Source organism: Neltuma alba, unplaced genomic scaffold (assembly GCF_004799145.2).
Source record: "Neltuma alba isolate B1F8T4 unplaced genomic scaffold, ASM479914v2 tig00011783_pilon, whole genome shotgun sequence".
NCBI lineage: Eukaryota > Viridiplantae > Streptophyta > Magnoliopsida > Fabales > Fabaceae > Neltuma > Neltuma alba.
In genome coordinates, this window is record NW_021636406.1 from 57,508 (window position 1) to 71,043 (window position 13,536).

The following is a 13,536-nucleotide window of genomic DNA, read 5'->3' on the forward strand; positions in this document are numbered from 1 at the left end:
ATGGATACCCAATATGTTTTATAATATAAAATATTTTATTTAATATCACTATCTAATTATAAAGTTTCTTAATTAATTAGTCAATTTCTTTAACTAATAATTTTTATTGAAGCTAATCTTAACATGCTACAAAATATTACAAATGTTAACTAATTTTTTTTAAAATTTGTATAAAATTGTTATTATTTGTTCATAATGAGCATAGAAGAAAATATTTGTTTTAAAAGTAAAATTATAACCATTTTCTTTTACCTATTTTTTTTTATGTTTAATATTCTATATTATAAATATGACATAAATATGTGCCTATGTGGTGTCACTTTGATCTCTTAGTAAGTGGGTTTGGTAAAAAGATTGATTTTTTTACAAAAAGATCACGCAGTACTATAATAAAATTTATTTTTTCCACTTTTCGTTCCCTCTATTTTTGACATATTATTTCTTTATAATTAGGGAAACTTTTTTTTATTTATTTGTTTATTTTTAATATCAAAAGAATTTACTCAAAATAAGAAACGACGATGTTGCCCCCAAAAGCATTGGTAATGAAGCCGCTCTTCGTCCGGACCGGAACATCATACCGAATGATTTCTCGTGAAAGTTCACTGTGTCTCTGCCCTCAGTGCACACTGAACTGAAGTTACCGGAAGCTCTCGTTAGGTGCATCGCTATTCTCGTTAGCTTCGCTCTCTGCTTCTTTCTCCTTCTCTCATTCTTTGATTTTTCTCTCTAGATTTGTTTCTCTGTATTTGAGTATCTGAATTTCGCGTTGTTCAGGAGCTAGATATGGTGGTCTTCAAGGTTTCGCGACTAGAAACCACGCCTTTTGACGGCCAGAAGCCTGGAACTTCTGGCCTCCGTAAGAAGGTCTGATTCTTCTCCTTTTCATCTGTTTTCTCCCTCTTTCTCCTGTGCTGTGTCTGATCCATAAGTTCCAACTTCATCCGTTTTCATTGAATGATCATTTGTCCGATCATTTCCGTGATTTTGTTATTGAATTTTCATCCTTTAATGGATTTGAATCACTTTGTAGCTGAATTTTCTGTTTTGAGATTTGAAGTACTAGATCCTATCGAGAAATGAGACCTTATGAATTTGATCTGTATCCGATCATGTTGATTTGATTGATAGCAAACTGCTTGTATGTTATCTTGAAGAACCTAACTGAAAGGAATCATGATAAAGGCGGGACTTAAATAGGAATCTACTTGATCCTATCGAGAAATGAGACCTTATGAATTTGATCTGTATCCGATCATGTTGATTTGATTGATAGCAAACTGCTTGTATGTTATCTTGAAGAATCTAACTGAAATGAATCATGATAAAGGCGGGACTTAAATAGGAATCTACTATGCCATAAGAATGCTGCATTTTTGGACAACTTTTATTCGGATATTCAGAGTGAAATAGAGTAGTTAAAGAGATTATTGAATTTTAGTGCTTGCATGCGGTCAGTCCAATTTGTATTGAAGAATTGGATGATTGTGCAGGCTTCCATTTATCGATATCAACATATTAGATAAAATATATAAAGAATCACGTTATTTATAAATTATGAACAACACAACTTAACTCTCATTATATATGCGATGCACAGGGCCCCCATCCATCCGGTGATGTTATAAATTTGTGACTTCTATTAACATAGCAGAGTCTAAAAAGTCTTATCTTATGATAGCCTAAATACCGCCATCTTCTATGGTAATTAACTTGATAACAAGTTCTGTTTGCCAAAGAAAAAAAAAATATATATAAATATATAAAAGACACCTTAAAAATATGATACAAGAATTTTGAAAAATCACTTTTTATTTCACTTTTTACACGGATGAAAGAGGAATAATTACACATGAACTTCTACTTTTTCTTCAATTATATTTTTATTCTCTTATACTAAAATTATTGTAACAATAAGATTTAATTTATTTAAACTTGAGAGGACATTCTTTTAACTGGACAAAGCCGGGGGTTTATCAAGACTAGGGTAGGCTTCACGGCTCAAAGAATGCTTATGGAAAAACTCACAAATTACTCATTAATAATGTCTTCACATTAACAGTAGGATTCAAATTTACATCTTTGTGAGATATTCATATTGGCCAGCTCCTTACTGTTGTATCAGCCTTTGTTGGCACATGAAAGGACGTATTTGAAAGTTCATTAATTAATACTTGCAGACACTTTTGATTTTTATTACTATTATTATGGTTATTCGACTTTGACTTTTTTGGAATTTGTCTATCAATCATTGTTTCAGTTATTCATTTGATGTTATATTATGCCTTTGCGAAAGATTATTTTTCCTTTTTCTTCTATTTTCTATGCAAACGACCTAAATGGTTAAAAATAAGTGGCAAAGTTGCATTCCTAGTCATGCAGCTCCAACTGTTTAGAATGTTTAATCTGTCTGTTCTATGCTATCTGAGCTAACTTCACAATCGTGCCTGGGCTTTTGGCTAACGTGGATGTGCTGTAGATCCCATTTCCAAAGTTACATATTCCATGTGATGAATTTATGGTGACCAAGATTAATTAGTATGATTTGCATTGATTGTTTGGGACTGACAGACAGGATAATTAGAGTTTGGATGAATTTTGTTGTTGCAGAATCGCTTTTACATAAAGAGTTGTGCACGCTCTGTTGCTTTTTCCTTTTTCTATCTAATATGTAGATTGGATGGATCATTTCAGGTGAAAGTATTCATTCAACCAAATTACCTGCATAATTTTGTTCAGTCAACATTCAATGCTCTGACCTCAGAAAAAGTTAGAGGTCAGTTTCTACCTATTTTATCCCGTAGGGTTATTTTTTCGGTGAGTATCCTAAATAGGTTTTCAAATTTGCAATGTTTCAAAGCTCGGAAATGCTTCATGATCGGTTGACCCATCTTATGTTAGGCCTGTGTTGAATAATCCTGTTATTGGAAGCATGTGCCATTATTCACTACAGAAATGAGTGTGCCTTTTTCCCTCTTTTTTCAATGTACCAAAGTGGTTTGAAGAATTAGTTTGTCTATCTTGAAGGAAATTTAGCTCAGTTCACCAAGATTAACATGTTATGTGAATGAGAATGGCATCGTGACCTTACATTTGTATTAGCGGTTGTCTGTACTTGTTGCATCTGGAGGAATGCAGTAAATCTAGTTTGAAACTTTAATTTTAAATGTGCTTCATCTCTTCTGCCTGGCTGGGTTTCCTTTACGTGGAAATGAATATTTAGTTTAAATAGACTGCATTATTGGCACGGTGCTTGTGACCAGGATTAATGCTTTACCTTTCATGGAATTACATATATTTCGTTTTAAAATCTGTTTTTCTTTTCACTTGTCTCCTTTTCATGAAGTATGCTGCATGCAGTAGACTACTATAAACTATAACAATTATGCATGCAGGAGCTACACTAGTAGTATCAGGCGATGGTCGCTATTTTTCAAAGGAAGCAATTCAGGTGCGTTTTAACAATTAACTTTCTTACCAATGTACTCAACATACATGAACTGGGTGGGATTAAGCCCTTGGTGGCTACAGTATTTTGATTTGTCAATGAGGAAGCCAATACCTCACACATAAATGCCATATCTTGGCACTTGGAAATTCTTTTGTTGGAATTTGTTGGGGCTATGGTGGTTTTTTCTTAATCTCAATTTGCTGATGAGTTGCTTTGGCTTAGGATTGGATAGCATTGTTTAGTACTGTGCAGCTTAAGCTGTCAATTACCCTATCCTATTCACTTATAACAGTTTGCTCAGAGTTTGAACTCTTGGTTTTGAAATTCATTGTTCCTTTTAATCCCATTATAATCTAATGGAAAAGGGTATCTTGTTCTCTCTGCACATAGAATATATCTTCATAATGTCAATATCATGAGATATATATTTAAAGTTTTCATTTTAATTTGCAGATTATCACCAAAATGGCAGCAGCAAATGGAGTAAGACGTGTTTGGATTGGTCAAAACGGATTGCTTTCAACTCCTGCTGTATCTGCTGTGATATGTGAAAGAGTTGGGGTTGATGTGAGTTATTTTTTCTGCAATTTGCTATGCTTATCCTTCAAACTGTCAAATCATTGATTTTATTGATGACAGTGCAAGTAACGATCTTTTTGTCTGGGTGAATGGAATGATGGATCTGTGTTCTATTCTTACACTAGGGATCCAGAGCAACAGGTGGATTTATTCTGACAGCAAGTCATAATCCTGGTGGACCTCATGAGGCGAGTACTCCCATCTTTACTTTTAGTCAATTAAGAAGAAGTGAAGTATGGAGTATTGATTATGATAATATCTGGTTGGTGGTCCAATGTGAGGAGCTTGCTTATTAGTGAACTGAAGGGGCTGATACTGTGGTGGTAGTTTGACCTCTTTGATATCTAGGATGCAATCCAATCGTTTCAGGATCAGTTGTGTGACAATGAATATGCATAGGACAATAGGATATGTTAATTGCTCCTTCGAGGACTAATTTATATTTGGCTTAATTTTTGCCTACTGGAGTCTATTATTGATGGTTGGAAAGTGTTTCCTTTCAGACAAGTTAATCATTAACAATTGACGAAATCATATGGCAAAAGTTTCATATTCTTCATCCTTCTCGTGTTGGACCATAACATGATAAGTAATAAAACTAATACCTAGTACTCACAACGTATAAGCCCCAGCGATGCAGGAATATGAATCCTATAACGGCTGTCTGTGTGAGACATAGAGCTCTTTTATAATGGAGGCATTTCCTGTTTCGTCATGTTAACTTTTAATGATTTGTCTTGATAACATTGTGATTGGCAAGCAAGACTTCCTTGTTAAAGATAACGTTAAGTCTGAATGGTTGTTGCTGTCGTTGCTTGATTTCCACAATTCAGGATTTTGGGATTAAATATAACATGGAAAATGGTGGACCAGCTCCAGAGGGAATCACTAACAAGATCTATGAGAACACAACAACAATTAAGGAGTACTTAATGGCTGAAGATCTGCCTGATGTAATGCTTTCCAACCCAGCCTGGCTATGTTCCCTCCTTTTGAGTTCTTTAATTTCCCTTTCTGTTTTCAATTAAGACTGTTCTGTGTTTCCTCTCCAAAAACATTGTTTCTAATTCAGCATTGGTTTGCTCAGGTGGATATAACCACAATTGGGGTTACAAACTTTACAGGCCCTGAAGGACCGTTTGATGTTGAGGTTTTTGATTCAGCAAGTGATTACGTGAAGTTGATGAAGTAAGATTTCTTTACTGGATTAGCATTATCTGCATTTGGCATTAATGAGGTAGAAATGGATTTACAATGTACTACAGTATATTATGTCAAAAAGGGGCCTAATGCCCTAACCCGGAAAAACTGTATTTAAGCTTATAGGCTTAAGGTAATTTTTTTCCAATCAAATTAGAACAAGTGGATTTTAAATTTAAAAATAAGTTAATAAGTGTTCATAACAAGAGCTAGTCACATGGCGAGTGATGCATAAAAATGATCTGTTGGCCTTAATTTGGTTGGAGAATACTACCATAAATATGTAAGCTAAGTATCTAAGTTTTTTTCCCCCCTTTCAACATGTCACTTACCCTTTTCATTTATGGAATGTCAGATTGTTGGAGTCATTAATGGGTCAGTTGTTCTTACAAATCATAATCTTGATGAGACTATACGAAATGTAAACCTTAATTGTGTAGCATTCGCTTTTAGTGATTCAATCCTTTATCTTTCAATTTCCAGGTCAATCTTTGATTTTGAGTCTATCAGGAAACTGTTGTCATCTCCGAAATTCACATTCTGGTAATTTTTTTTTTTGGGTTATTGTTAGTTTAGCCTGTTATTTCAAATATTCTCTTATTTTCCTCCTCCTGAGCATCTTGAGTCTTTTTTCAACCTTCGTGAAGTTATGATGCGCTGCATGGAGTTGCTGGAGCTTATGCAAAGCGCATATTTGTGGAAGAGCTTGGGGCACAAGAAAGCTCTTTACTCAACTGTACACCAAAGGTCCTTTTTTTCTTGTTCCTTTTCCTAGAGTCACCTGTAACCCTGTCAACGAAGGTGATGATTTACTTTTATTTAGTGAATGGCTTTCTTGGTTGCAGGAAGACTTTGGTGGAGGGCACCCAGATCCCAATTTGACCTATGCGAAGGAGTTGGTTGCTCGCATGGGATTGAGCAAATCAGAAACTCAAGATGAGCCACCGGAATTTGGTGCTGCTGCTGATGGTGATGCAGATCGTAACATGATACTTGGTAAAAGGTATTGAAGTCCTTGTTTAATACAAATTTGAATCTTATCAATCTTTAAGCTTGCAATTTAAACATATATCCCTTTTTATCAGGTTTTTTGTCACTCCATCTGATTCTGTGGCCATTATTGCTGCAAATGCTGTTGAAGCTATACCCTATTTTTCTAATGGCTTGAAGGGAGTTGCCAGGTATTTGTCATTTTTTTAAGCCAATCTTTGTGGGTGCAGGTGTGCATGTGCAAGCAAACATGCTCATGCACATTTGTTCATGTCATGTGGTAGTGGCAAGTGGCAACCCTAAACTCACATTTGATGTTTTCTTGGCACACCCTGATTTGTCTCATCTAATTCATGTTAATTCACAATAACTGTTATGTTAGAATGAACTCTTGTTTGGTGTTGATAATCCTGGTATATGAACAGTGGACTTACCACAAGAAGCCTAGGGTTAAGGATTAAATGCTGTAATGTACCAAACAATTTTAAACGCAGGACGGTAGTTTAGCATGGCTGTGTGGAAGTCATTGCTTCAAATAGAAAACATACAATGACTCCTGTTGGATATAACTTCTGTTTGTTTTGTGTTTTGTTCATTTTCATGGACCTTGTTGTCTGTCAATCTATTGGCAATTGATTTGCGTGGAGTGTGATTAATACTAGGATAGTATAATTGTCTATATCCTATATTGAATGGTATGAGATGTTTTATGAGGTCTTCAAGTGTGTTGGAGCTAGCTTCTTGGGGAGGGTTCCCTATCTCACTTGGGTATTTTAAGAGCTGGCAATCAATGGTTTTGTAAAGGGCTGCTTATGGAGGGTTCTAGATGGTGAGCAAGCTAAGTGGAGTGTTGTAGAGTGCAGTTGCTGGGATTGAGGGCTACCTACAGTGGGTTCATTCCGATGAGGAAGCTGAGACATTTGCTCTCCACAGTGGGCTGGTTGATTAAGACTAGGTTAGCATAGCTAGCTTCAAGAAGAGGGTCCCTCATTCCCCTTGATTTCCATCAAAGCATTTATGATTAGCGTAATATGCACACGTATAATTTTGATTGGTTTAATCGTTTGGTACATTTGGTAATCTGATGGAAATACTGTTCCACAAGTGTATTATTCAGATATATCTTCTCCATCGGTTATGATCTAATGGAGGAATTACACCAACAAACAGGACACTGCATTTGAGAGTCACACCACTCCTTACAATTCACTCACAATTTCCATACCCCTCTCATACACTGTTTCCCTCTCAAATACCCTCCCTTTCTAACTGTCACTTAGTAATTACCATAAATGCCCATGGTCACATGTTCAACACTACTAATTAGTTATTGGGCTTCTGCCTATAGTAAGTAAACATGGGCTCGTGCTCAACATAATCCTTTCCGATAGGAGAACTTTGTTGCAGAGGTATATAAATGTGAACGAACAAATGTTGTGATCTTTTGCATATAGGTTAGTGCTGATAGAATATGCTGATCTATTTTGGGGGGAAAATCAAACAATATTATGCAAAATGACTCATTAATTACAGGTGCAATTAATTATCTAATGGACGAGACTTGGGTATAACTTATTAGGTTTCCCTGTCAGTCTCCCCAGTGGAAGTTATAACACATGTACACCATCACTGCATTAGTGACCCTTAAAAAAGTTTCTGCACATGCCACCATTGTGATGAAAAGCCTGATAACTCTATTCAGACCTAAGTCTAATTCTTTAATTAGTTCTGTTTGAGATTTATGATTTTTTGAAGATAAACAATATCCTCAACCTACCTTTCTCTTAAAATTGTCCACCGTTTAATATATTTTACAACCTTTGATATTAGCAAATAGCAATTTATACTAAATATGTGAACCCATCACCTGTGCTAAAGTTTTCATCTGTATGTTTTTGCAGGAGTATGCCAACATCTGCTGCCCTGGATGTCGTAGCCAAACATTTGAACTTGAAATTTTTTGAGGTAATGATGCTGCTGAATATCTGTAAATTAGTATATGCTTGCTAGCTGCTTTTAGACACATGTAATTCTTTCATCAAATCCAGGTCCCCACTGGTTGGAAGTTTTTTGGTAACTTAATGGATGCTGGATTATGTTCAATATGTGGTGAAGAAAGCTTCGGAACTGGTAAGAGTTTGCTGTTGCATTAGGAGCAATGTATTAAGACTTTTAATAGGAATCTCTAGCCTAGTCAAGTTATATCTCACGAATATTGTTTACTATGTATTTGTGAATAGGTTCGGACCATATTCGTGAGAAAGATGGAATCTGGGCAGTTCTGGCCTGGTTATCTATTCTTGCATATAAAAATAAAGATAAGCTTGGTGGAGACAAACTTGTCACAGTTGAAGACATAGTTGTTCAGCATTGGGCTACTTATGGGCGCCATTTCTATACTCGATATGACTATGAAGTATGCTCTGATTGCATTTTGCTGTTATTTATAATCCAAGTCAGAAGTAGCTTAAACTGATCAAGTTTGTTTCTTGAAGAATGTGGATGCAGGTGCAGCAAAGGAACTGATGGCATATTTGGTCAAACTGCAGTCCTCACTTTCTGAAGTCAATCAGTATGTGAACTTTTTTACTTCAACATAATTTTTGTTTTGAGATTGTGTTCAAGTGTTTTCCTTTTTATTTGAAAGCTTTTCCCACCCTGTCTGAGCATCATATGACATTTCTAAGTTACAGGTGTTTGAAAACTGGTGTGTACTTTGTTTGAGTGATGTATATTATCTTTTTTCGCCCGTCCTTCTGAAATTCTGATTGTTATCGTAGTTCAAATGTGTTTTCAATGAGCTTGGAAAATAACTACAATCTGTTAGAGATATCAATTTTTTTGCTTAGTATCCAAATGGAATGTCTAAGTGAGACGTAGTTAGATTGATTAATTCAGTGGGAGTTTAACACACACAACTTTTTCGATTCTCTCTCCCATGGCTGAGGCTTCTTCATGTTCAATATTAATTCATTGGAGGGTTGAGTCGTGCTCTGATGCGTATGACTAAATAATTTTATACTGTGCTTTTAGGATTATCAAGGGAGTAAGGTCAGATGTGTCAAATGTTGTCCATGCTGATGAATTTGAATACAAAGATCCTGTGGACGGTTCCGTTTCATCACACCAGGGCATCCGTTATTTGTTTGAGGATGGATCACGATTGGTAAGTTTATTTCTGCCATATTTCTTGCTATCTTAATGCGAGGAGTGTCTCTAGATTAACTTGAATCAAGTCATTCATGAAAAATTTATGCCGTGTAATGCATTTTTTCCTTGCATTACATGATAAATTCATGTACTCTTGATTCCAATTGCTAAAACAGTGTTATTTTTTCCTTGGACTCAAACGGTAAAGAAATTGGACAAGCTGTCTTTGAGGTCAAAACTAGCCTGCATTTTGTTTTAAGGCTCACTAATTATTCTTCACAATCAAAATACTTCCCCAGATTTTCCGTCTCTCTGGAACTGGTTCTGAAGGAGCGACTATTCGTCTGTACATCGAGCAATATGAGAAGGATCCATCCAAAACTGGGAGACTTTCGCAAGAAGCGCTCGCTCCTCTTGTAAGATATCTCTAAACCCTGATATTTAAATGAAAATAAATACAATATCCTTGCCAATCTCGAACTCCTTTTTTTTGACTAAATGCAATTTTGTCAAATACAGGTAGAGGTTGCACTGAAACTTTCCAAGATGCAAGAATTCACAGGTCGATCTGCTCCAACAGTCATTACATAAGTACGTGCAACCGAGACTTGGCTGAATCTTATTTCTTGTCTTATTCATCCATATCTTTCTCAAATCCAATCCAGCAATCTTATGAACAGCGTACCTGGTTATGGTTAACTTTTCTGCATAAAGGCACGTGAGTGGAAGGCATTCTACATAGCTAGATTTTGATGTGCCGTATGAATTGAAATTTTGGTTGATGCGTGTTCTAAGTGGCAGCTGAAATTTTCGAGTCTTTTTATGTTTGAGTAAATTTTTCCCTCAGCTAAATTGTTGTTGATTAAAATGACTTTTAGCTAATAGACATCCAGTACATGGCTCAGTTGGTCTTAAACTCGAAATTGCGAGGTTGAATTTAAACTTAAAAAGGAGAACATTGAAAACAGATTTGTGGCCAATAGAATATTAAACCTGCGACCGATACTTTTACCGACAAACTTTTCTTCTCCTTTAGTCAACATGGACATATTACTGAGGTTGTCATGCGTATAAATCAATCTTTAGTCAACATGGACATAAAAAATATTACTGGGATTGTCATGCGTATAAATCAATTTAGGCTCAACAAACTCGTTCTCAAGAATTAGAACGTGGTGTTACTTTCTTAAATTTTAAGCCTTATTTTTTTTCACCAAAAAAAAATCCGTATTATAACTTAAATAATCATGATAACCTGGTGCAAATAGCTCAATTATTGGTGATTTTGGCTAGCAACTAGACATCAACTAGTGGTATCGGATAAGATTCACCATTTTTAAAATGGGAAAATGATTTTTAATTTTTACCGTCTAATATCAACCTAAACAATTTAAGCTTTTTCTTCAGCAGAAATTTTTTTTTGGGGTGGGGGGGGGGGACATCTCGTTTTAAACATATCTGAAACCTTTTTATTGGGGCTGAAATCATCAATGGACTATTGAGCCAATTTGGATAATACTACCTCCTATCCCTAATTAATTAAGAATTCGTTTGTAAATTATAAAAAAAGTATTATAATTAGAATTAAAAGTAGTGTAATTTTACGTGCACTAGTTATTGCCCAAAATACAAGAGCACCGACTGTCCCCAAAAGGCGAAACCCTCCATCTCTGTTCGCTATTGTTCCTTCCCATAAACAGGAAAGAGCGTCCATGCTTGTGATACAATTTTATTAAAGCTATATCCGTAGATTAAAGGTCAACTCCTCGAAAACTGAAGTATGCTTTTACAGTTAGATTTCTCTAGATCTGCTCATATATATTATTATTATTATTATACAAAGATCTGCGTAATTGATTTAGTAATAATAAATTGCATTGTTTGATTAAATAATCATATACTCCTCCAGTACTTAATATAGGACCCAATTCTTGAGTTGGTTTTGGTCCTAAATATAAGACCCATTTCTCATATTTATCAATTTTCTCTAAATTACCCCTATAGACACTCCCTCAACTATAATCAAATAGAAGAAGGAGATGAGGTATTAAAAAAGATGATTATGGTGTTTTAGGAAAAATGTGTCACTTTTTTTATAATTAACTAACTTACCTAACTTTCTTAATCTAATCAAATTAGTTAAATGGGTCTTATATTAAGGACTGGAGGAGTATTTATTTGCAAATACCTCCCTGCCTCCCTCTCTCTCTCTCTTTCTCACACACACACACACAATGTCAAATGTTGTCTTGAATATTCTCTTGAACTTGTTCGAGGATCCTTTCTATGGACAAAGAAAGGCAGAATGTGCGTGACACCTATACAGTAACAAATTTTGACAGGGTGAAAGAAGATAGGAGAAAACTTTTTTTCCCCCTTATGTTCTTCTACTGGAAATAATCGTATTTGAAGCATTATTAAATACTAAATATAGGTAGCTCTCCCAGCGGAGATTCTTCACCATATTATGAGTAACTAATCACTTTCGCTAAACCTAATTTCCATTGGTAAATAGGAGAGAACTTATATAAAAGGATCAAGATCCTTTACTCAATCCAGTGCAAAGTAATATTGAAGTTTTGCATTGATGACATTGTAATCTACTAGCATGTAAAGCTCCCTTGCAAATAAATAGAAGGCTGTGGGTACGAGGTATATTTTATAATGACGTTGTTTCAAATCTCATAATCAGTACGAGGATTTTGTTGGAGAAAACCTCTATAAACACTTTTTAAATCTTGAAGTATGCCATGATCTCAGACTTGCCGAAATTTCCGTTAATAAGCAATTAAATTTTTAAATCCGGAGATCTGAGTAGATATATATGTAAGACTTAGGATGAACATATGCATGTGTCGTGATAAAATAAGTGTACGCAGGACGAAAATATGTAGCCTAAAAATCATACCCAAGAAGTTTAGACACCGTCATACATTCGCTATATTATTATTATTATTGAAGATTCATACATTTGTCATATTTATTCTATCCTAACTTAATACAACAAATTAACAAACAAATTAAAACTCTGCATATAGCTTTTTTCTTCTGCTACAAAAAAAAGTTTGGCTGCATCAGCAAATATCTTAATGTTTTCTCACGTTATTCCCGTAACCTTGCACCAGCGCGAGCGCATTACTGATAAACTTCTTCACCTCCGTCACTTGACGGCGCACATCCGTCTTCACCCTACCGTCCGGTGAAGCGTCGAAGCGCTCGCTGCACGCCTGCTCCTCCGTCATCGCTGTGCTCATCCACGTCTGAACGCTGCTCATCTGGAACCTGAATTTCTCGCCGTTAACGGCGCTTTTATCAGTCATCTGTTGCATCTGCTTGAATGAGCCGCGGATGTTATCAACGGCGACTCCGAGGCTGTAAGAGCAGTCACGGAGGGCTGAGGCGGTGCCGGAGTCGGCGTTCTTGTTGGCTTGACGGAGGAGGTTCGAGACGTAGGAGGCCATGCTCTGGGCCCTGGAGAGGCTAACAGTTATGGCGGCGCGAGCGAGCATAGCATGGTTATTTTGGATAGTATTCGTAAAGGAAGAGAGAGAGGAGACGCAGAGGTCGGGGTAGAGGGTTCTCCTACAGCTTGTACGGATAAAAGTGGCAGCGTCGGGGTTGGCAGCGGCGGAGGATCTGACTGCGGCGGCGGTTGTGCGGAGGTTGTAGAGTGTGACTGTGAGGAGCAAGAGTGAAGGGAGGAAGCGAGGAGATTGGGTTGTCATGGTTTGCTAATCTTTCAGCTTTGGTTACGTTGTTGTGTGGGATGGTCAGATGGAGCTGAGGGTTTAAATAGTGACGTGGTTTAGGTTGGAATTACAATTTTGCCCATGAACTAAAGACAAAATTAAATGCCGACATGTCATTTTTTAAGGCAACAAAAAGATTTGTTGACTTCAAAGTGGGCATATGATGGCAGATTTTATTTTAACCAGCAAGTGGGCAACGGGCATATGAATAGTATAAAGGCAAGCATACGGGATCATCAATGCTACGCCAGTTGCCAACTGTTATGCGTTTAGAGCATTTGCATTCGAGTCAAAGTCTTCTTTTATATATTTGTATATATACTCTTCCTCATTCTAAAAATAAAAACTAGTTGATTAATTTAAATATATTAAGAAAATAAATTAACTTTTTTATTTGTAATAAATAGGTATTGTCTT

General features: G+C 36.0%; 2 protein-coding genes across 3 annotated transcripts; one reads left to right on the forward strand and one right to left on the reverse strand.

Annotated features, from left to right (window-relative positions):
• Window positions 1–567: 567 nt before the first annotated feature.
• Window positions 568–10,337, forward strand: LOC114717942 (phosphoglucomutase, cytoplasmic). Of its 2 annotated transcripts, none has more exons than XM_028903180.1 (19): window positions 568–660; window positions 778–867; window positions 2,695–2,776; window positions 3,396–3,451; window positions 3,905–4,018; window positions 4,156–4,218; window positions 4,864–4,983; window positions 5,118–5,218; window positions 5,714–5,773; window positions 5,878–5,977; window positions 6,076–6,233; window positions 6,316–6,411; window positions 8,122–8,185; window positions 8,269–8,350; window positions 8,461–8,636; window positions 8,716–8,792; window positions 9,254–9,386; window positions 9,670–9,786; window positions 9,890–10,337. In XM_028903180.1, exons 2-19 carry the CDS (start codon window positions 787–789, stop codon window positions 9,959–9,961), a joined length of 1,752 nt encoding a protein of 583 aa, XP_028759013.1. In that variant the 5' UTR covers window positions 568–660; window positions 778–786; the 3' UTR covers window positions 9,962–10,337. The 2 variants fall into 2 exon arrangements, with proteins under 2 accessions (XP_028759013.1, XP_028759014.1); XM_028903181.1 differs by having other exon boundaries at window positions 591–676.
• A 2,016-nt stretch (window positions 10,338–12,353) lies between these two features.
• Window positions 12,354–13,095, reverse strand: LOC114717963 (21 kDa protein-like). Its single transcript, XM_028903217.1, has one exon. It carries the CDS (start codon window positions 13,093–13,095, stop codon window positions 12,457–12,459), a length of 639 nt encoding a protein of 212 aa, XP_028759050.1. The 3' UTR covers window positions 12,354–12,456.
• Between the last annotated feature and the right edge of the window lie 441 nt (window positions 13,096–13,536).